Here is a 24,764-nt window from a genome sequence, read left to right as displayed (position 1 = left end):
GATTGGTCGCTAATTCTAATTCGGTTTGATCCCTTCGCTATAGTTACCCAGTTCAAGCTCACGGTCTAGCTTACTTGTGTTCGGTTCCTTAGCGATAGTTATCCGTGGTCTAGCTTACTTGTGTTCAGGCTCCTTAGCTACAGTTATCTGGTTGAAGTTCGTGATCTAGCTTACCCATGTTTGACCCCTTCACTACAGTAATCCGGTTGAAGTCCATGGTCTAGCTTACCTGTGTCGACACATTAGCTACAGTTACCCGGTTGAAGTCTGTGGTCCATCTTACACTTGGTTCAATTCTCGATTCCCTGATGAATCTTCAATTCAAGTCTTCATCTACTCTCAGCTTTGGGCTGAGGTATTAGCATTTGAGAATGGTTCGGTTAAAGTCAAGGAAATGGTGATATTATTGGAATCCTTTTGGCTCCATTTATTTTATGTCAGCTATTCTTGCACCTATCGGGCTTATGAGAATCCGTGCAGGTGGTTACCATATACTTGTGCACGAGCGTACCTATCGGATTTATGGGAGCCCAGCGGATTTAGTTAAATTATTCCTCTTTGATTATTAAATACGCTCGTGTACATACCTACATTTACTTCTTGCTCTGTCTTTGGTTGTGATCATTTACTGGCACTTCAGTGTACTTTTGCTTATCTTGCTCAGTCGGCCTATGATGTCTACTGGGTACGTGTTGTTTTAGTACTCATACTACACTGTGCATCTATTTTCGTTATGCAGGTCCGAGTATTAGCTATTGGCCTTGACTCAAGCTAGTTGCGGTCGTGATCGGAGGCGAGGGTGAGCTCATTGCCTCCTGGATTTATCCGTCTCCCTCTATATATACATTTTGCCTGTCTTTTGCTTTTTGAGACAACTTTGTTTCCGTGATTCACTTTTGAAACTTGTACTCTTTTTACTAGTAGCTCTGTACATGTGACTTTCAGGTTCTGGGAGGGATCCTTTTGTTTGTATATATTTAGTTGATTCCTCCCTTTTGTGTATGCTCTGATTATTTCTTTACTATTTTATAATGAATTGCTAGTCTTCTACCCTAACATCCCATTACTCGCAGTTCCGAAATATAGGTTGACTTGCCTACTAGTGGATCGTAGTGGGCGCCATCATGACCTGTGGAATCGAATCCTTATAGCTGAAACGAATGCAGCAGTGGTTGGAATAGTAGATAAACTCATATGAGCAATATGCACAAAACAACAATATTCACTTATCAAAATGGTCAAAATCACCCCCTCACCCCCCAAAGCAATGTCCAATGCTACAACAACGGAATTTAGTTCTAAATTGAGGAAATTTAATGGGTTTTTTTCCAAATTAAAAAAAATGGAAAAAGAAAAAAAGGAGCTCTGCTCTCTTCTTTTTAACACAATAACAACAGCTACAAGGACAACAATAAGACAACACCACAATATAAGGAGGAAGTAGTAGTAGGAAGATGCATAGTGAAAACAGATTCTCACAAAAATAGTGGGAAGCTTCCTAATTTTTCCATATAAAACAATTACTATTTTTTTCTTTTCACACCGACTCAATCAAAATATCGATGGAAATAGCCACGAAAAATCAGTGGAAAAATAGTGATTTTTTAATTGTCAACAGAAGTAACTGAAAGTAGCATGAAGATAAAACAAAAGAAGAGGAGATGGACACACCCAACCAGCATGCAAAAAAACACAATATTTCACCTAAAGCTTCACCCCAACCTTGAACATCAGGCCTGCCATTTGTTGCCTTTGGGCCATCAAACCAAGAGGTCCGCCGGTAATTGTGACTCATGAATGCTCGGGAAAGAGCTGGAGAGCTTGAGATTGTCCAGAAGTGCATTGTGTCTCCAAATGTTGGGATACTTCAGAGCAGCCAGATCCAGTTGTCACTGAATTATCTTTGTGCTCATCTGGAGAGACTTCAAAAGTTTCATTCTGTTCAAATACCAAGCATGAGGTAGCCTCATCTATTGCATCATCAACTCTCGGATCAGCTCGAGGTAGCTGTACAGTTTGGGGCTGTCCTGAAGAGCACGACTCTTCCCTGTGTTGGTAGCTTTGAGCTGCAGAAGAGCTTGGTGTTTCCATTTGTTGATTAGGAATAATACTGGTAGAGATCGAATCAAGACGTCTTCTCTTAACAGAAGCATTCTCCATTTTCTGGCCTTGGTCATCATTACATTCTCTAAACATGTCAGAATTTCGAGAATCAACATCATGCTGGACTGCAATGGTTGATTGATCAATCTGTTGAATTTTATTCTCATACACTAGAAGAAGTCCCCATTTTGTTGCAATGTCTGGTTCTATTGATGCCTCGAAGAAGCAATGCTCATTCAGAAACTTCTTCCCCTTCTCACTACTAGAAGTATGATGCCATAGTGGTGCCACAAAAGGTATGTAGCTAAAACAAATGGCATATTTACTACCATGAGAGAAAAACGTTTGGCGAGCAACAATCAAACATTTTTTCTGGAGTACATCATGTTCTTGCCTGTTATATCTTTGCACTAACTTAGCAGTAACCTTAGTGCATCCAAACCTACGACTACTTCCTCGTTGTGATTTAACATCTGAAGGTTTCAGGTTCTGACCAATAACCGATGGTACACGAAAGCATATAACAAATCCTTTGAATTTACTTTCATACCAACGTGGATCGAGTTGAGTAGAGAATCTTTTCATTTGTTCTTTCCGATAATAAGTGAAACCATTCCATCTTATATCTCCAGGGAAAAAAAGGCTAAATGGCAACCTTTTCTCACACTACATGAAAGAAACCGGTATAAGCTCCAATATATAAATGTAATTAGATAAGCAGAAAAATCACGAGAGAGAGAGAGAGCGGTATACCTGAGATGCCACACTTATTGTTTGGAGGACGAAAAGCAAGATATCAGTCAGTACACCTTTGTTCTCAATATGGCGCGTGAATGCAACTGAATAGAGCTCTGAATATCTGGTAAGAAAATCAGGGATGCTTTTCAAGATTAAAGGATCACATGCATATAACTCCTTTATGCATTGTGGAAGTTGAGGCAATGCTAGCTTCTCACAAAATGTTATGTCTAAGTAATGAAAGAGCTGATTGGTGCTTTCACTGAAACTAGTAAAATCATTTCTAGTCAAATCCAAGTGAGCCAAAGAAGATAAACCTCCAAGACCCTGAAAATGTTCTCCACTACATAGCCTGTTTTTATTAAGCTTAAACAACCTCAACGATGACGATCCACCTGATGCAGGAGGTAACAGAAAAGTTGCACCTTGTCTGTATCCAGACCAGCGAGAGAACGATAAAAAGTTTAGTTCACCAAGATCTGCAACTGAAGGTGGTATCTGGGAAATTGCAGTACCAGATACTACTAGCTTCTTTAACAGTTTCAAGTCACCAATCTTTTCTGGAAAATAAACTAGTCTTTTGCAGTTGTAGATCAGAAGAACTCTTAGATTCTTCAGACAACAAAAGCTGTTTGGAATGCTTACCAGATCTTTGCAATGACTTAATCTTAGTTGTTTGAGGGAACGAAGATTCCCAATTGATGCTGGGAGCTCTACTATCAGAACATATTCGATAACAATGTCTTGTAAACAGTGCATCCCATCAGGTGGAGGAAATGTCGTTACTTTTGGAAGACAAGAAAGTTTAAGAGTCTCAAGGGATTCCATATGATCAAAACTTGGAAGCTTCTCAAGGTTTTGACAGTTAGTCAGCTCTAATGTCAACAAACGGTGCATCCCCTTGGTTTCTGGCAATTCCCTCAATTCTGGAAGACAAGAAAGTTTGAGACTCTTAAGAGATCCCATTTCAATACAACTTGGAAGATTCTCAAGGCTCTGGCAATCAATTAGTTCAATTGAAGTGAGTTTCATTAGAACTCCAAAGGATGGGCTGACTTCTCTCAAACTCTTACATCCCTCTAGCTTTACTCTCTCTAAATTTGGCATCATATCAAAGCTTGGAACTTCCTCTAAGTGCTCACAGTAGCTGAGGTACAAAGTTTTAAGTTTGTCCAAGCCCTAAATAGAATAGAAAAATGCTTATAAGTATGGACAACATTCAGCTAAAATTTAAGTGATATGGACAACATTCAGTTAAAATTTAAGTGAAGATGGCAGACACCTCTACCACATAAAGAATATACAACAACATACTCAGTGTAGTCCCACATGTGAGGTCTAGGGAAGGTATGATGTACGCATCCCCTACCTCTGTGGGGTAGGGAGGTTGTCTCTGATAGGCCCTCGACTCAAAAGAAAAGTTATCGAAGCAGGGTTGCAAGAAAATATGACAGAAAAATAGCAAGATATAAAGCAAATGAAGTAATAGACAGTAAGACATATTGAAAAATAAGAAATTACACGACTACTAAATACTTCTACTAATAAGGAGGAGAGGAGATGAGGCTAGCCCCCTGCCTCTACCATATAAAGTACGACAACACTGGGCTACCTACTAACCTTCTTCTCTAATCTTTGACCTTCAACCCTAGCTAGGGTCATGTCATAAAGAACTAAATACGAATGATTAATTAAATTGAGAAGTGTGATATCCCATTTAAAATGATAAGAAGTTGTTCTCCTATTGTAAGTATATTGATTAAGATGGAAAAAGCATGAATAAGAATGCCAAAGGTAAGTGATAGTAACAATCACACCTTTGAAATTGACCAGAGCTTCTGAAGTGTAGTACTTTCAAGTATATCTAGACGAAGAAGCTTTGAAGGTTCAAAACTCTGTGGCAATGAAGTTAGAGGGCAACCTTCCCAATCAAGCCACCTTATGCTGCTAGGAAGATGAGTGATCGGATCAATAGAGCAGAAATTTGTTGCTCTAACTACAAGCATCCTTAATCTTTTCATTTTCCTGAATACTTCATTTATGTTGTAATATGATATATCCTGTTTTGGTATGTAATTCCTTGGGATCGATAGGCCCTCCACAGCATCTGCCTCCTAAAAAAGGGGAACAAAAGAAAACCTTTCAATAACACTATTTCCTGAAATCATCTCCACAGTCTAAAATTCGATTAATACTTGCAAGTAGATATTGACATGAGTGTTCAAAAGAAACAACTGACAACAAAAGAATGTGATTTATAGTAGAAAGAATACTCGGATCTCTGGGTGTGTGTGTCTGTCTGTCTATCGAAATGATTTATTTAAACATCATAAGGAAACAAAATTTGATATATAAAACTATTGTACTCGTCATGCACTTGTGAATAGAAAAATTGATCTCACTCATTGAACTAACGAAAAAATGATATGAAGTACTAAAAAGTGATAAGATTGACACAATTGAGAAAACAAAAGTACAACACTATTCTCTGTGGCAAAATAATTTAAGAAAGGGAAAAAAAAACTCGTACAAATAACCCAAAAGTGAATGATGGCTTCCATACTGTTCATATGTTTGAGATAATGACATATCTTACCAAATTTCCAGTAAACAAATCCTCGATGTCCTCAGGAAGCCATATTCTGCTCCTTCTTGTGTCACCTTGTCTCACGATATGCCAGGCCATTTCTTGTATCAAATCATGCATTTCGATTGTGTCATATGGTGAGACAAATAAGAGAGACTTTTCAATTAAGACTCTTATTGTAGATCCAATATCACAACTCTCTAGCATTTCCTCTACATAACTCCTCAATTTTCCTCTATAAAAGCATCCAATATCGAGAAATAGTCTCTGATCAGAAGAACTTAGTCCTTCAAAACTTATCTTAAGCTTAGCAAGAACATGATCCGGCATATCCTCAAGTCTGTCCACTGTGCATTTCCATTCAATCTTGTCTAGCCCGTAGAGAGACGAACCTAGAACTTTCAGAGCTAAAGGGAGAAAACCAGCATTCTGTACAAATTGATTTATAAGCTCCTCAAAATCTTTATCAGGAATTCTTTGCTTAAAAGCATGTAGGCTGAATAGCTCAATCGCTTCATTGAGAGTCATCAAGTTAACTGAATACACTTCATCCACCTCATGATTATGTAACAAGTGTTTATCTGTCGTTGTAATCAAAATTCTACTGCCGATACCAAACCAGTCACGCCCTCCAACTAACATTTCTAATTGATCTTTTTGATTTACATCATCAATAATGATCAAAACCTTCATTGAGCGTAGCCTCTCCTTTATGATTCTCATGCCTTCATACACACTCGCTATAGTTAAGTTTACCTTGAGGATTTTCGAGAGGAGAACACCTTGCAGATATTGCAGTCCACGTGTCCTTTGCATTTCTGCAACGTTATCAAGAAAACAAACACCTTCAAATTGGCCAGAATATTTGCCAAACACAGCACTTGCAATTGTTGTCTTACCAATGCCGCCCATCCCCCAAAGTCCAATAAAACGAACATCAGGTGATTCCATCCTTAGGAATGAACTTACTTCATGCATTCGAGATTCCATCCCCACCAAATCATTTCCAATTATTGAAATAACTTGACATAATTTACTCAGTATGCCTTCAACAACATGCTGAATGCAATTAGATTCATGCCTGTACATGAAATTGCAAAAACAACTTGAAATGAGACTTCACAAACAGAATGCATGCATGATTGTTATGTTTTAGTTTTTCTAATCCTTTCAAGATCATGAGAAAATCATTCATGTGGAAGTTATGTTAATACTTTTAATTTTCTAATTCTTTTGAGACCACGAGAAATCAGAAAATAACGTGGAAATAATGTGTTCAATCACTTCTCACATATTCCTTTTGGCTCCTCTCCCGACTCTTCGTCTCCAGTTCCAAAAGGTTTAATGAAGGGCTTTTTTCTCTGCCCACCATCCATGAAAAGACAGACTACATAGGGCAGCCCGCGCACCCTGGTTCAAATACCATTTTATCCTACCTTGCTCGCCGTCCCTCGGGATGTTAATGGTTGAATCCTTATTTTTCTCATTGAACCTCTTTATTCATCATTTAGAGAGTTATCCTTTGAGAAACGACCATATTGTTAAGAAATTAGACTTTCACATCTAACTTAACCCCAAACCCTAGTTCATGAGGTGAAAATTGATCAACACGATATGAGGAGACAACAACTCATATCCAGTGGCGGAACCAGGATTTTTAATAAGGGGGTTCAAAATCTAAAAAGGTAGACACACGAACTAGTCGAAGGGGGCTCGACATCTACTATTTATACATAAAAAAATATTTTAACCATGTATAAATAGTATAATTTTTTGCCGAAGGGGTTTCGAACCCCCTTGGATACATGCTGGGTCCGCCCCTGCTCATATCCATAACTAATGTCGGAATTCAACACCCAACCCCACCCCTCACACGTCGAGAATTAGACATTGGAGGGGCGTCATAACATTTGGTGATAGGAATGAATTTTAGGCCTAACTCAACTGCAAAACTAGCTCATGAAGTAAGGATCGCCCAAAATCAGATAATGAGAGAAAAACTCATACTCTTAACACACAACATATTTTTATTTTGAGCCCTACCCTTTCTCTCTCTCTTTTAGATTGCATAAGGATAGTGTAACTACTTTTAGTATTGAACCTATGATTTTAGTAATAGTTGTGCTGTTCAAACATAAGTTGGAGGCTATTATTTAGTCGATGATGAACTAAGTCTTTAAACTGTTTTCCCAATAACTCTTTAACATGGCTGATTTAGAACATATCTCCAGTTCAGTATACTCACTAAACTAAGTGTGAATTTTCTATATCATCAAATTATATTTTATGCTTACTAACAATGATGAATCCTCTCCATACTGAAATTTATAGTCTGCCCTAACTATTGGCAGGAGTGAATCCGCATTTATGAGTTTTGAACTACAATTCTTTTTATTTACTGAATTCTGAATATATTATTTTATATATACATAAATACAGGAGTTTGAGCCAAAGTTACCGAAGCTGTAAGCATTCATAGCTCTGCCCCTGACTATTGGAATTAAGGTATAGCTGACTGAAATGAATTTTAATGGTGCTAAAAGGATTGGGAATAAGAAACACGATGACAGATTTCTCAGATAGTCGTTCAATTAATAGTTCTGAGTCCATTTTTTTCAACAGGAAATAATAAGTATTAGGTGAGTGACCACTTGAGAAATCAAGTCGAAAAAAAGATAGGAAAGAGAGGCAATAGTACCCATCGAAGGCATTTGGTAAATCATATCCTGCTATTCTGCCTGCTTGACGAAATGCATCCCTCCAGCATAACACCTTCTCAACATCATCTTTCAAATTTTCCTCATGTGTGGCAAATGATTTAGCAAAACTTCCACTTTGCTTAGTTACATGTGATGGATCTACATCATAGAATATAGGTATCACAGTTTGCCCTAATTCTTTCTTACATTCCATGATTTTGCCAAGTTCATCCAAGCACCAAGTGGAAGATGCATAATTCTTAGAGAATATAACAATTGCAAATCTTGATTCTTCAATAGCTTTTCCAAGTTCAGGTGAAATGGATTTTCCTCTTTCCAACCTTTCATCATCTTTGAATGTATGAATCCCTTTTTGTTTTAGAGCATAGTAGAGATGACCTACAAAAGTTTTACGCGTATCTTCACCTCTAAAACTCAAGAAAACATCATTCTTCCAATTTTGAGTACTGGATGAACTAGAAGTAGAAGCCATTGTATGAACAAGAAAATTGTGTTCAATTGTAGTTGAAAAGCAATCTCTTTATTACTCTTCTTTAAGTCTTTGTTGACTTTGAGTAACAGATAAACAAGTTGAAAGTCTGTTTATGTAGGCCTATATATATTTTTAGTTGTTTTGTCACTTCTTGGTAAATTCTACTAAAGTACCTTGAAACTTCAGTGTTCACATTGTCAATACAATATTCATTCGACCGGATACCCATGTTTAAGAGAGAGAGAAACATCTTGAAATTTATAAAGTACAAAAAATCATACACTATATCATTCCATTAAGCATATTCTAATAACCAATACTTAGGTGGCACACTCTTTTAGTCCATCTTAAAGAAGATGTCACATTACTGAAATGATATATTGTCAGTTTATCACATAAATAGTCAAAAAGTATTTTGGACCACTTATTTTAAAAATTTATTTTCTTAAACTTTGTATTAAATTAAAATCTCACATAGATTGAAATGAAAAAACTACAATTTTTTATTATTTTTAATTATAAAAAAAATATTATTCTTGTTGAGAAAAGTGTGTGGCATATATTGAAATAGAAGAAGTAATATAAAACAAAGGGGAGTACAGATTTTTCTTCTAATTTTGGTATGGAACTAAAATTTAAGAGTATTCTCTCTCTTCTATATCTTGTTGAAGTGACCCTAATAATCAACCCGACGTCACAATATAAATTAAGGATAAGTTTTACAAAATACACTGTAGTTATTTTAGTTTAAAAAGTCGCTATATTTTTATTAATGCAATTAAATAGGTTACCTATAACTATCTGATTCATGTATAAATATATACTTATTAGAGTAGTATTTATTTTTTATATATTTTTCACCCGGAGTCCGTTAACTGCAAAGTAGTATTTATTGTTAGAGAAAAACATCGACTAATTCCAGTCTCTTTCAGACCATTTTCAAACAGAAAATAACAGAGAAAATTTAAAGAGCATAACAACATAAAGATTTAACGTGAAAAACTTCCCAATTGGAGAAAAACTACGGACCTCTCAAAAAAATATTCACTATATCAAAATTATTACACCATACAATATACAATATTTTTCCTCACATCCCCCAATTCCTAAAATATATTCCCAAAGAGATCTTCAAGAGAATTATCTCTAAATCTCTCCTCTAGTGTACAAGTTAGGGCTCTACAGGACAAATCGATAAACCGCACCAAACCGACAAACCGAACCAAACCGGAAAAAAAAACCGACTAGTGGTTTGGTTTGACTTGGTTTGGTGTTTGAAAAAAAAAACGACCATTATAGGGTTGGTTTGGTTTTAACTAAAAAAAGTCAAACCGAACCCAAACCGATCCGATTATAGATATACTACTTTTAAATTATGTTATACATACAAATATTTATTAAAATGTAATTTATAAATATTTTTTAATTTTTTTTCATAATTTTTGTTTTCTTTCTTACATTTAGATTTGGAATTGAGTAGCCCATCTAAATAATATACAAAAAAAACTTATCTTATACAGTTATATTATAAAGTTAAAACTTCAAACAGTGTTGTGCCTCCATCTTATATGTTGATATTTTGTACTAGAACTCTTTTTAAGAAGCACTGCTCTGTGCTTTTTATTTGATACTATGAGAAACCCGAAAAAACTCAAAAAACCCGAGAAACCCGAAAAACCCGAAAAAACCCGAAAAACCCGAAAAACCGAAAAAAATTGATATCGAAAAACCCAACTTTTATTGGTTTGGTTTGGTTTATAGATTTAATAACCCGACACAAATGATTTGATTTGGTTTGTAAAAAATCCGAACCAACCCGATCCATGTACACCCCTAGTACAAGTAATTGAATTTTTGGTAGTGTTCTAAAATCAAAGGAGCAAGCCTCCTTATATAGCCTCAAAAATCAAACATGTTTCTCTATTTTCCCGATATGGAATGTCCAATAGATTAGACTTTCTTTTTTCTTCTTTATCAAACCAACATGTAGAGTGTTTGTGAATAAATTAAATTTCTTTTTTTTTCACTTTTTTTTTTTACCATTCAAGCACCAAAGTTGTTAAAGCCTCTGGCAGAAATGCAAGGTAAGGCTGCGTACAACAGACCCTTGTGGTCAGGCCCTTCCCCGGACTCTGCGCATAGCGGGAGCTTAAGTGCACCGGGCTGCCCCTTTTTATTGTTATATTTAAGGGCTAAATATATCCTTTATATTATACTTTTAGTTCAAATATATCCCTTTCATTATACTTTGGTACAAATTCGCCCTTAATTTTAATAGAAGAACACCTGAAAAACTCAAAATTAAATAACTCATTCTCAATTTTAAATATAACCCTAAATCTTCATTTGTTTTATTCTTCAAAAGTTATTTATATTTTTAAAAATAAAAAAGGTGAGATGTGTCACTTCAATTAAAAAAAATAAGTTCAACGGGAGTTTACATTTTCAATTATCATGACTGTCTGATTACTAGGATGATTATATTATAATTTATGTATGTTGTTTAATCAATATTTTGAATAATATATTTTTGATAAATTTTGACACGCTAGCAGTGTATTCCTTGCGCTAAAGGAATTCTGCATCTATATTTTATATCTTATTAATATAGCCACATTAATATAAGATGTGAGTAAAAAATTTTAAATTTTGCAGCATTTTCTGTCTTATCCTTTTATAAGAAAAAAAGACTCAAATTAGTACTTGAAAATTTTATTTATTCCAAAAAAATTAGATATTTAAAATTGGGAATGAGTTATTTAATTTTGAGTTATTCAAGTGTTCTTCCGTTAAAATTAAGGGCGAATTTGTACCAAAGTATAATGAGAAGGATATATTTAAACCAAAAATATAACATGAGGAGTATATTTAGCCCAAAAATATAACGATAAATATTAAATTATTTTCAATAGTACAGAGATATATTTAACCCTTTTCCGAATATGAAAATACGAAATGAACCACTCATATGTATTCCTCCATGCAGCCTCTTTGATACGTTTGTCCAGAGTTTGGGAGTCACTCAACTGATTTTGTTGTAATCATTTAAAATTTATTAAATATAAATTTATAAATGATTTAGATTATATTAAATTCAAGATATATTAGTCCAAATAAACATTATGGATTAATTATTTAAATTCAATAAATATGGATTTAATTAGTAAACTTTACATAAATCCCATAATGGAAAAGTCTAATTACTATACATCCCTCATTGTACCAAAATTACCTGATTTCCCCTTTTTTTAATTTTTCTGATACATTAGTGATGTATCTGATACATTAATTTATCTGTAGAATAATTAATGAAGATCATCTATTTATGGATAGTATCTTAATATAAGGTATGATTGGTTCTTTAGATGTAGAATACTTAATGCATATCAGCTATTTATGATTAGTATCTTAATGTAAGTTATGATTGGTTATTTAATTGAATCACTGATCTAATTAATGGGATTAATTTATTAAAAAAAGCAATTGCTATGTTCATGAAGATTCAAGCCAAAAAAATAGAGCATGTCTCAAATGGAAAAAATAGAGCATCAATTCAAACCGAAGTCGATTTTCATTATTTTTTCAGTTTTGCTGATACATAAGTTATGTATCTGATACATCAACTTTAACTATAGAATAGTTAATGCACATCAGCTATTTATGGACAGTAGATTGAGATAAGGTATGATTGGCTCTTTATATCAATTACTGATCTAATTAATGAGATTAATTGGTTAAAGAAGGCGACAGTTATGTACATGAATTTTGAAGCCATAAATCAGAGCATCGACTCCAAGGAAAACAATAGAGCATCAATTCAAAACAAACTTAGCGTTTCATCAATTAATCGATATGAATATCCCGATACTACTGAGATATTCTGGAGTTTGGCAATCCGATGTTAGTTATGAACAATACAAAAGTGATGGAATCATTGTCGGTGACAATGTAGCTTACTCAAATCTAAAAGCAGCAATCGCTGCTGAATTGAGTGTGGATGAATCAGAGAAAAATATTAAAATCCGATACATAGTTGAAGGTAACTCGTCGCCAATATATATTCATAATGATATAGTGTTAATCTTTACATAGAGTTGAAGAAGAAAGAGCCTGGTTTCATAAATTATCCTCTGTGCATATCAAGCTTTGATATAAAAAGACGTGAGATAAAATCATTCGACGGTACATCTGGAGCAATCGTTTATGTCGAATCAAATGCGAATGAGTCCCAAATTTTTGGTTTAGAAGAATCTGGTAATGTCGCAAATTGTTATATAGCAGAATTGGATTTGACGAACTACATAGCTGATACAAATGGTGCGGAAGTGAAGGAGAATCAATTCTATAAGGACAAAGCAACTCTAGTTGACGTAATGGTCAAATACAAAATCAATAATGAATTTAATTTTAAGGTTAAAAGATCCTACAGTAAAAGGTATGCCCATATTCTGCATTTGGAAATTTTGGTTTTGGATATTATCAAACAGTATGTATCAGATACATATGAATGTGTGTATTTGTTACATGCTTAAAAAAATTATTTTTTCCTGTCATGATACATCAAAACTCTATTTCTGTAACTCAGTTAAAAAATGATGGTAGTTATACTGTTAAAAAATATTGTTGTTAGTATGTATCAGATTTATATGACTTTGTGTATCTAATGCATTTTTATTTTTTGTTCATGATACATACTAAGAAGCATGTATCAAGTACATGCGTTGACACACTTTCTATCAGAATGTCACTTTGTTTGGTGATATTATATATGAAAAAATGTTGGTATGATACATGTCATTTTTTTTATAAAAATACAGTTATGTGTTAGTATGCTTTTCAGACGATTGTTGTTGGAGAATGAAAGCTTCATGTTGGAAAAAATCCGATATATTCAAAGTTAGATATTTTAATAGTGAACATTCATGTGCACTGAGAGATAGAATTTTCAACAAAGTTCATGCTACAAAGGCTTTTGTTAGTTCATTCACAGCACCTAAATTGGTTAATCATAAGAGAATTCTCACCCCTAATGATATACGAGAGGATATTAAATCAGCGTATAGAATTGATATTACCTATCAACAGGCATGGCGTTCAAAAGAGAATGCTTTGGAGATGTTAAGGGGAAAACCTGCTGATGGATATAGACAGCTGTCTGCATACCTACATATGCTAAAAACCGTATATCCAAATTCGTACATAAGTATGCACAAGTCATCAACTGATGAGTTCATGTATTTGTTCATAGCGTTAAGGCCTTTGATGAGGGGGTTTCAATTTTGTCGACCAGTAATTGTTGTTGACGGTGCGCATCTTGATGGACCTTATAAAGGGACGTTTGTATCAGCTAGCTCACTTGATGGGGCAGGTATTACTTTTTGATACTGTTGCTTATTGAATAACAGTGTGTCGTCTCATTTGTCACGTTTGTTGTGAATCTAATGAATTCTAATAACTATTGTATCGCTATTATTGATTTTTTAGGTTGCATATTGCCGTTGGCGTATGGTGTTGTTGATACAGAAAATGATGCATCATGGACGCGGTTTTTTCAGAATTTCAAGAATGCATTTAATGAGAGGGACAATATGTGTGTTGTATCAGATAGGAACGAAAGCATAATCAAGAGTGTAAGCATGGTATTTCCCAATGTTCCTCATTTTGCATGCATATGGCATATATGGAAAAATATGTGTACTGAATACAGAAGGAGCAAGCTATACTAAGTGACATCTTCTATTCAATGGCCAAGGCATACCGAAAAGATGAAGTCGATAAATTAATGGCCAAAGTTGAAAGAATCGATCAACGGGTGGCACAATATTTAAAAAATGCAAGATACGAAAAATGGTCAAGGGTTCATGCCAATGTCAACAGGGGTAGAATGATGACTTCTAACATCGTAGAATGTATCAATGGATGTCTTGTTGAGGCACGAGAGCTGCCTATAATTGACTTTTTGGAGCAAACGAAAATGTTATTTGGTGCCTGGAACTGCAAAAATAGGGAAATAGCATCTTATACAAAATATACTTTGGGTACAAAATTCGAAGATATCCTAGTTTCAAACACGATCAAGTGTTCGAGAATGAAGGTACACGACAGTTATTTTTAAGTAGATAAGTACTTGATACATAGTTATTTGATACATTAGTTAGGTATAACGTTTGCTAATTATATACTAATACATCATTTCTTATACATCAGTTCTATTGTTGATACATCGACTGTGATACATATGTGTGAAGTTTATTTTCTGCAGGTTTTTGATACATCAATTATGTATAAACTATGCTAATTAAACACTGATACATAAATTCTGATACATCAAACGTGTGAAGTTTGTTTCATGCAGTTTTTTGATACATTAGTTAGGTATAACCTATGCTAATTAAATACTGAAACATCAGTTCTGATACATCATTTCTGTAATTGATACATACTTTCTGATACATATATGTGAAATTTATTTCCTACTGGTTGTTGATTCATCAGCTATGTATATCATGTGCTAATTAACTAATGAAACATCAATTATGATACATAAGTTCTACAGTTGATACATAAGTTTTAATACATATATATAAAGTTTATTTCCTTCAGGTTGTAGATTAATCAGTTATGCATAACATGTTCTAAATATATACTGATACATCAGTATAGATACATTATTTGTGTAGATGATACATAAGTACCAATAGATATATGTGAAGTTTATTTATTACAGTTTGTTGCTTCATCATTTAGGTATAGTCTGTGCTAATTATACACTGATATATCAATTCGGATATATCAAATGTGTAGTTGATACATAAGTACTAATACATATATGTGAAACCTAATTCCTGCAGTTTGTTGCATCATCATTCAGGTATATCCTATGATGATTATATACTGACACATCTGTTCTGATATATCAGATCTGTATTTGATACATGAGTTTTGATACATATATGTGAAGTTTATTTTCTGCAGTTTGTTGCTTCATCAGTTATGTCACACCCCGATCTCAACAGGGTGTGATGGGCACCCGACCCCGTGCTCGGAGCCGAGCAAACCCGCTGCTTCATAGTACATACTTAATCTCTTAGACTCTTACATCAACAAGAAATGAAAAACATAACTAAGCTTCGTGAATTATTTTTTTCCAAAATCTATCATCCCATAAAACTTATAACATATGACATAATAACATATCGGCTGGTGACGCCACTTACAAGGATGACACTCTATACCCACGACTCTGTCTGCAAAGTCTCTAACTTCGAATGAAACATCATAGCGCATATACTCTGACTCGGCAACACTCCAGGAACAAGTGGAGTTGCTAACCCCGCTGGAACATCTTCTATAGTAACTTCTACTTGTCTGTGTGTACCTGCGTGGCATGAAACGCAGCCCCCAAGGAAAAGGGGGTCAGTACGAGTAATGTACCGAGTATGTAAGGCATGAAAATCAGCATAATAAAGAACATAAGGTATGAACAACCATATCGTAGAATCATAGACATATAGTGAGATAAGAGAGTAACCTGTACATATGAGTGCCCTTTTAGGCCAGATGCCATGCATGCTTGTCTTATCATATAAAACATATCTTTTTCATATGCATAGAAAATAGAAGTCATATCACCGAACAACATCGGCGTGCCCACATATCTCCCGCGTCCGGGCATCCCGCGTCCAGGATAAAAATTACTCCAACTGATCAGGTGGGAATGCGTCTATAGCGCCACATATACACCTCCCCATATCCCCCATATACATATACATATAGACAGCATGCAGGAGAGCTCAACGAAAGTCATGTATCTATCGGAGTGACGGAAGGTCGGTAACCTCCGATTATCTTATGAATTAATCACGGTCGCTTTGTCTCACCTTGAAGGAACAATTATTATAGGATGAGACTATCAACGAAAGATAATATTAAGAGAACGTAGAATAAGGTCACAATCTTATAAGACGCCAAATCGTATACATATCCACATAGGACCAATTTTCAAGACTCGTAGAAAAATCAGAATGAGCTATGATTCAAAATCAAGATAAGAGTCATGTCAAGTACCTTTCGAAAATTACCATGGATTATATCAAAATAAAACTTTTGGAATCATATACGCGTATCTAAGCACGAGAAAATATCCTTTGGAAACTCAAGAAAATTGTCCATCCTAGTGGCTCTACGAATAAGACTTCCTTGAAATTGTATAAAATGCCATATACTTGTTTCATAAAAATCATGCCAAAAAGAGAGAGTAGCTCTATATATTTATGTCAAAACATGCCAAGAGAAAGGAGAGTAAACATTACATATATGAAGCCGTTCTTATCATATCCATCATAGACATATTCTCATCCTCGACATCATCAATGTCGTTGTAAAACATATCCATCGTCGTTGTCATAAAAGCTTGTAATACTGTAAACCTTTGTTTTGGGAAACTATAGACATTTTGGAAAACATTGACGGGTTATAAGAAAAGTAGTCATTTCCTTGGGACCATTGACACCTAGCTTTTGAAAACAAAGAATATATGGAAGCACTTATGAAACCATAACATCGGAATCATGTCTTGAAAAAGAAGGGTAAGCCTTACATACTTATGCCAAAGACATGCCAAAAGAAGGAACGGTTAACTTTACATACCTATGACAAAGACATGCCAAAAGAAAGAAAGGTTCGCTTTACATACCTGTGCCGCGCCTTACTAGCTACGCTTATGTCCAACTTGTTTTTCTACATTCAAGAGAGTTGACATAGTCATTAGATTCATCACCATATACTTGTCTCAATCCTTCAAACAAATTAATTTCCAATCTGCCGAAATTTCGGCAGCATCTCCCCTATAAATACACCATCCCCGAGATTTCAACTCGGCCACCATGTCAACAACCATATCAACAACAACAACCAGCAGTATATATACAATCAAATCACCTCAACTTTACACAACACAAGCTCCAAACAACTAGCATAAACTACGATACCAAAATAGAGTTTTTAACTTTTATTTCGTAAAATCTTTAACCATACCAACCGGGGGGTCGTGTGGCTGCAACCAGCAGAAACCACACCCTTTTTAAAACACTTTAAAGGCCTGCAACATAAAATCCAACCAGCTGCACCCGCAGCGCCACAACGACAACACACTACGCGACTTCGATTTAGCTACTACGACTTTAATTTAGTAGTTTCCAACATCATGCCTCCTTATACATTTTCTCTGCTTCCAGCCATATTTAGGACACGTAATACACCTCATAACAATATCATAAACTCCAATTTGAAAGGAGAGACCTTACCTTTACCGAAACTCTCCAAAACTTGCCTCGGAAGCTCTCCTAGCGCGGCTAAAACTTTGGGGCTGTTTGGTAACGTTTTTGGGCTGCTACAAACCATAAATTTACGTTACCAATACCTTAATAACATCTTGGTACACCTTAGATAATTAATTCACGAAGCAAAATCGGAGATTTACCTTTTTTTTTCCTTGGCCGAACCTATTCTTTCTCTAGCTTCAAGTTTCTTCTCTTCCTTTCTCTCTAGAACTCTCTTGAATCCTCTTGTTGATAAAGAAAACTTAATGGATAAATATGACTTAAAAGTCATCAACATATATATATATATAAGCCACTTAATTAATGGGCTAAGTTCCAAGACTTGGGCCCTTTCCTTGTGTTGGGCCTCTCTTATTATTTTGATTTCTTTCCAAGCCCAATCTCTTGGCCCATATGTTTTCATAAACTACATTTTGTGAACTTCCAACTTATATATATATAAATATTTATTTATTTTTCCTTATTCTTTTTTTTTTTCAATACTTCCATCTCCAAAATTCCTTAACCAACTTATGTATCAAACAAGACCGAAACGTACCATTATCCTTCACTTGTTACAATTATTCCAAATGTCCAAATGTACAAAAATATGGGTTGTAACAAGTTATGTATATCCTGTGATAATTATTACCCTTTTACATCAGTTCTGATACATAGTTGTGTATGTGATGCATAAGTACTGATACATATATTTGAAATTTAATTCCTGCAGGTTGTTGCTTCATCAGACTTTCTTTATTCTGTTTACGAATTAGGTATAAGATACATTGTGTGTCTAGAAAGAAAAACATGCACTTGTGGTAGATTTCAACTAGACGAGAAACCATGTCCACATGCAATTGCAGTGTTGAAGAGCAAGAACATTACTGATCTGCATTCATACTGTTCTGATTACTACAAACCAGAGGCGTTGGAAAATACTTATGAATTACCAATGGTTTCAATGCCAGATCAGAAAGACTGGTCTGCTCCGAAGGAAATTTTGAAAGAATTTATCTTGCCATCAATATACAAAAGGACGCCAGGAGACCAAAGAAAGGGAGAAAAAAGTTCGCTAGTGATAAGATAACAAGTAGCACAAATTTTTGCGGACGTTGTGGCCATAAAGGCCACAACAGAAAGACTTGTAATTTCATTCCTAAATAGATATGATGTTTGTGGTATCTCGGTATACATTCTATTTGAATCATATAATTATATCTATTTTTATATTTTATATTTGAGTTTGACACATGACATAAACATACAAATCTTTTTCAGTTGATATGTATCAAGATTAGTACATTCGATTCTAATACATTAAATATAATGTATCGGGATACTTAAATCAGCAGTTACATTTAAAATATTTATAATTGGTGAAAAATAAAATTGTACAATGTATTGCTATAATTTTTTTAAAAAAAAATACACGACGTCCATCGGTTCTCCTTGACTTGGAAAAATGAAATCTCACATGGGTTTTTTTTTGGATCATTATTTTCCCAAACATAAACATTCTTGTCTTTTTGACAACCATAATTCCACAAGAGTTGTGGGTGATACATAAGATCTTATTTGATATAGGTTGTAGATGTACTATATGCAGTAAATCTTGATACATGCGAATCTGATACATAAGCAAGATGTATCATAAGCATTAAATCTTGATACATGAAATTCTTATGCAAAAAATAAATGTATCGGAATCACTAAATATTGAGAAATGAGAATCTGATACATGTGCATGATGTATCAGAATCAATAAATCTTGATGCATGAAAATATCATACACAAATAATATATATCAGAATTCGCAAAATGTGACACTTATGAATATGATACTTGATACAAGTTTGATACACTAGAATATGATACATAAACTTTTATTTTATATTCGAGTTTGACACCTGATAAAAACATACAAATCTTTTCAATTGATATAAGGAAAGATTATAACATTTTAGTTGCTTACTGATTCTGATACATTACAGTTAATGTATCAGATACATTAAAAGTGGTAGATACATTTAAAATATTTACTATCACAAAAAAAAACTATTGGACATCAATCAGTTCTCCTTGGCTTGGAGAGATATCTCTCCTAGGTTTTTTTGGATCGTCTTTATCGCTAACATAATCATCCATGGCCTTCTGACAACCATATCTCCACAAGAGTGCGGCATATCTTGAATGGAAGAATTCAGCATTTAGTCTAGTATTTGGAATAGAAATTCCATCACTAAGATATTCAGCAAAAATGGCCAGAAAAACTCCACAATCCCTGCAAAGAAAGGAATACACAAGTTTAAAAAAAGTAAAATTGACATATTAATGATTTAGGTATACATAATTGCTAATACTCACAAGCTGTCACTTCCCTGTTGCGCAATTCCTTCAACGTATTCAACTACAAATGGGTGATGTGGTTCAAGCATGTTACCGATTGATTTGTCCTTGTATGAATCAAGCGACGACCAATCAGTACGTTCGTTGTTGTCAAAGAAACCACTGTCTTGCAGGTATGTTGGTAGCATTGCTGCTATCTTTTGGATCTCTAGGGAAGGGTTGTTACTTCTTCGTCTAGGCGATAAATCATACACATGTATCAACCTCTTTTTCAACACAACTACCGTAAGAACCCAATGAAAATCCCTATCGCAGTTTACTGGAATGTATACCTCATCTATCAAATGTCAGGGCAACCCGACTGGTATTGAGAAACCTCTTATTATGTTCTTCACGGATCTCTCGTGATGAGTTGTAACAGTGGCCCTTGCCATATCTTCTTGGGTAGAAATATCAGGTGGAATGTGATAGTAGCGTGTGTGTGCATATTCGATGTAAATTTTGAAAATGCAGTTTGTCATTGTGTATCGATACTGATTGCTCAACTGCATCTTTGATTTCTTTCAAAGGTAGTAAACTATTACATCGATGTGCTGAACATTTTAAGAAAGTGTTAGTTATATAACAACAAACATCATGTATTAGATTATGTATGTATCAGATACATTAATCTGTATGTATCAGATAGTAAGTATGACTTGTATCATATTCTTTATGATGAAATTTTTACCTCATCGTTTCAGCATCTGTTTGGCTGTGACATTAGGTAGAACCAGTTCTTATCTTTAGGAAATGTCACTACAAAGTCCATTTTTTCAAAGCCGAATGAAGAGCACTTAGATCTGTAATGATCCTCCTTCGGTTTCCTAAATGGAAGCTTGTAGTTAAATAACATAACAAATATAATACACAACTTGTATGGATATAAGTTGTATATATCATACTTACTTGTTGCCATGTGATTTTAGTAGTCATTTATTTATCCATTGAGAGTAGTCTATGAAAAGCTCGGATGGGGGATGATAGCATATACCAAAACCTTCAAAAGAGTGTGTCTGATGCTTAACAGATGACAATTTTTCCTTACCCTTTTCACTAGACCCAAAGTTTGAAAGATACGGCGATTGTAAGATCTTTGAAGGAATCCTGCTTCTTCGAAATAGTGTCTTCGCATCATCAGACAATACATTGGTTTTGATGGAAGAGTGGTTGGTAGCTGGCTATCACGTAATAGACATTCATCTTGAACTACTTGCTCATGACTAACAGCGGTCAATGGCATGGCTGGTAATAGAAGTCTGTATATTAGAGCATCTATCACTCCAGAGTTTCGCTCGAAAACGGTGCTGAAGTATTGGATTCTGATGTGCTTGGCTTGATTTTTTCTTTTTCAATCTCCTCAACTTGCTCTTCTACCTTGTCAGTTTTATCAATGGCTACTCTTCCATCTTTCTTTGCAGTGTTCTACATGTAATGTATAACGTCATTACAAAACTTATTAATGTTGGCTTTATCTCAATAATGTATCTGATACATTACTTGTAATGTATCAGAATCAGTAATAAGCTGATCAATATCTGCTCTTTGTGGTTTCATTTGGTGTGCTGATACATCCTTCAATTGTGGTGTAAAAATTAATGTTTCTGGTTCCTACAAATGTTAAAAAACAATTACTTAATAAAAAACTGTTAATATCATACATTATCTTAATTAAATTTTATACTGATACATTACTTTTAATGTATTTGATGACATATGCTGATCAAATGATTCTACATCAGCTGCTACAATGTTATGTTCTGATACATCATCCACCTTTTGTATCTTGACGGTTGGTTCATCTTCTTGGAAATATAATAATATTTACTTATGATATATATGTACTAAATGTCTAGATATCTATATATTTAAAGAGGTTGAGCTTATACAATATATATATAGCATCAGATTGGTCATCAATTTATTTTTGATACATTACCTTTAATATATCAAAAGAAACATACTGATCAAATGATTCTGGAATATCTGATGAAATGTTTTGTTCTGATATATTGTCCACTTGTTTTATCATGGTGGATGGTTCAGGTCCCTGAAAACATAATAACATTTATATATGATACATGACAATGAAATGTATCCAGAAGTTTAAAAACAAAAATATCAAATATTACGTGATGTATGTACCTTAATATCTTCCTGGATATTAGATTGGTCATTTTGTTGGGGTGGGTCAGATTTATTTGCAAAATTGTGCACCTCTAATCCAGTAGGTGCTTGTTGTTGTTCAACCACATGGAATGTTTGATCAAAATCATCTGTTTTAAGTTGAGATGATGTGCCAGTCATTCGGTTCGTTATACTGTCGATGGCTTTCAAAAGATCAATATAATTTGAATCAATTTTATTCTCCAAACGCTTGAACTTTCGGTCAACCTTGATACAGGTATATGAAAAATCAGAATGTATCACCTAATTAAAAGTATATTGTAAGTGATAGATCTTAAAGTAATAACTTACGTATCTCTTTAGAGACTTCTTTATGGACTTCTTCAATGCTTTGAATTGCATATGAATAATTTAATCTGAATGATCGGAAGATTCACCTCCTACCGCTGACTTCGCCGCTGGTACATTGTCAGGAGAAATAGGCTTTTCTGATTCATTTGGTGGTATGAAATTCTTATGCATGTTGGCTATTTCTACTTGAATTGGCTCTTTAGTAGGGGAAGTCTTCATTCTTTTGGAAGGATATGGAGAAGATGTATCAACGACATGACTGGATCTTTTTAATAATTTTGTGGGTGGTGTTGTTGAAAAGTCCTCAAATCCGAGGACTTCATGAGGTTTTCTGAAATTGACCTTGGCAGCTGATGTTGAAGCTTCAGGTTTCTGTTGACTGCCATGAATGATAATAGATTCCATTTCATGTTGAGATTGGACAATGTTGGAGCATCGATACTGCAAAAAAGATTGATTGCTTGTCAGAAAACAAGTGAATAATTGATACATGTTAATTCTGATACATAAACATGATGTATCAGAAACATTAATCCTTGATACATGAGAAACTGATAGAAAAACAACATTATCTGAAGTAGTAGAATCTGATACATAAATGCAGATGTATCATGAGATGTAATTCTTGATACATTATAATTTGATACATAAGATAGAGTTTTCATGAGCTGTAAATATTGATAAATGAGTTTCTGCTACATACAATTATATGTATCAGAAAGGTTATAGCTTGATACATTTTCATTTGATACATAAAGTAGATGTATCAGATACATTATATCTTGATACATTTATAACCTGATACATAAATATAGCAGCTGATACATCTACCTTATGAATCAAATTATACTGTATCAAGGTCATGAATATATAATGTATCTTATATGTTATGTATAATGAATCAGTGCATAAACGAATAATCTTCAATGCATGTACCTCACTGAAGATGGTAGACATGAAGGTCTCAAATTTTGGCTTCACGGCAACAACACGCCAGTTAAGAATTCTGGGAATTTTATTACCCACTCTTACAGCAATTTCAGAGGGCACTTGAGATGCACATTCATATATCCATGCATTCAGAGCGTATGGCATGCCGCCTAGACGATACATTTGTTTGGCATTTGAAAACTCCTGCCGCATTCCTTTTATCAATTAGGAAAATGTTATTTTCCCCCATGGGTATTGCTCATACCTACCATCTTCTACCATCTTAAATTCATCAACAAATATAGGTGCATCACCTAGTTGAGAAAAAATAAAAGTGTGGATGAAGTAGAGAATGACCATCTGAACAGCGTTTTCATTTGTTTTCCATCCTCCAACCAGAAAACGCTCAACGAAATGAGCTTTGTTGACCCCATTTTTGGCATCAGGAAAAATATAAAGATAATAATATACTTATTGGGTCATCAGAGTACCGAAAGTCATTGATATTACCGGTACATCGCAAACCAGTAATGATAGCAAAATTATTTATTGTAAATCGTAGTATATTACCCTGCACGTGATGAATGTGCAATTCTTCTTTATTTTTTTGCTCTACCTCAAGAAGTAAGAGGCATTTGATGATTTGCCCTTGAAAATTGCAGTTTGGCATATCTAAGCAGTGACCAAATATGGATTGCCTATATAACTTTATGCCTTCTTCACTTATTGATGATTCAAAATCATCAAGAAAATTAGCCCTATATGTCGTGCCGAATCTCAATGGGTGGGACGGGATCTTCTTGATGATGTATTTCATTCCATGCATTGACATAAAAATTGTTAAATACAACTTGAACTTTATACATAAATACGATGTATCATATGCATTAAAATATCTGATACATGAGATGAGATTCTGATACATACAGAAGATGTATCAGAAGCAGTAAGGCTTTATAAATTATAATCTGATACATAAATGTAGATATATCAGAATCATTAAAACTTGATACAATAGAAACTGACAC

General features: G+C 34.4%; 3 protein-coding genes across 3 annotated transcripts; 1 reads left to right on the top strand and 2 right to left on the bottom strand.

Moving 5' to 3' along the window:
• Nucleotides 1-1,582: 1,582 nt before the first annotated feature.
• On the bottom strand, nt 1,583-8,699 carry LOC129887507 (disease resistance protein Roq1-like). The gene is made up of 5 exons (XM_055962621.1): nt 8,127-8,699; nt 5,438-6,509; nt 4,659-4,955; nt 2,857-4,020; nt 1,583-2,769 (listed from the first exon to the last, which is right to left on the bottom strand). Exons 1-5 carry the CDS (start codon nt 8,618-8,620, stop codon nt 1,792-1,794), a joined length of 4,005 nt encoding a protein of 1,334 aa, XP_055818596.1. The 5' UTR covers nt 8,621-8,699; the 3' UTR covers nt 1,583-1,791.
• A 3,773-nt stretch (nt 8,700-12,472) lies between these two features.
• LOC129884323 (uncharacterized) lies at nt 12,473-15,559 on the top strand. The gene is made up of 5 exons (XM_055958641.1): nt 12,473-12,659; nt 12,947-13,055; nt 13,438-13,988; nt 14,105-14,210; nt 15,541-15,559. Exons 1-5 carry the CDS (start codon nt 12,473-12,475, stop codon nt 15,557-15,559), a joined length of 972 nt encoding a protein of 323 aa, XP_055814616.1.
• A 6,047-nt stretch (nt 15,560-21,606) lies between these two features.
• On the bottom strand, nt 21,607-23,949 carry LOC129884322 (uncharacterized). Its single transcript, XM_055958640.1, has 6 exons — nt 23,743-23,949; nt 22,900-23,247; nt 22,474-22,758; nt 22,268-22,378; nt 21,829-21,939; nt 21,607-21,753 (listed from the first exon to the last, which is right to left on the bottom strand). The coding sequence occupies exons 1-6, from the start codon at nt 23,947-23,949 to the stop codon at nt 21,607-21,609; spliced, it is 1,209 nt and encodes a 402-aa protein (XP_055814615.1).
• Nucleotides 23,950-24,764: the final 815 nt, after the last annotated feature.

The sequence above is a fragment of the Solanum dulcamara genome, chromosome 4, assembly GCF_947179165.1.
Source record: "Solanum dulcamara chromosome 4, daSolDulc1.2, whole genome shotgun sequence".
NCBI classification, from domain to species: domain Eukaryota; kingdom Viridiplantae; phylum Streptophyta; class Magnoliopsida; order Solanales; family Solanaceae; genus Solanum; species Solanum dulcamara.
This window is presented reverse-complemented; position numbering and strand designations above follow the sequence as displayed.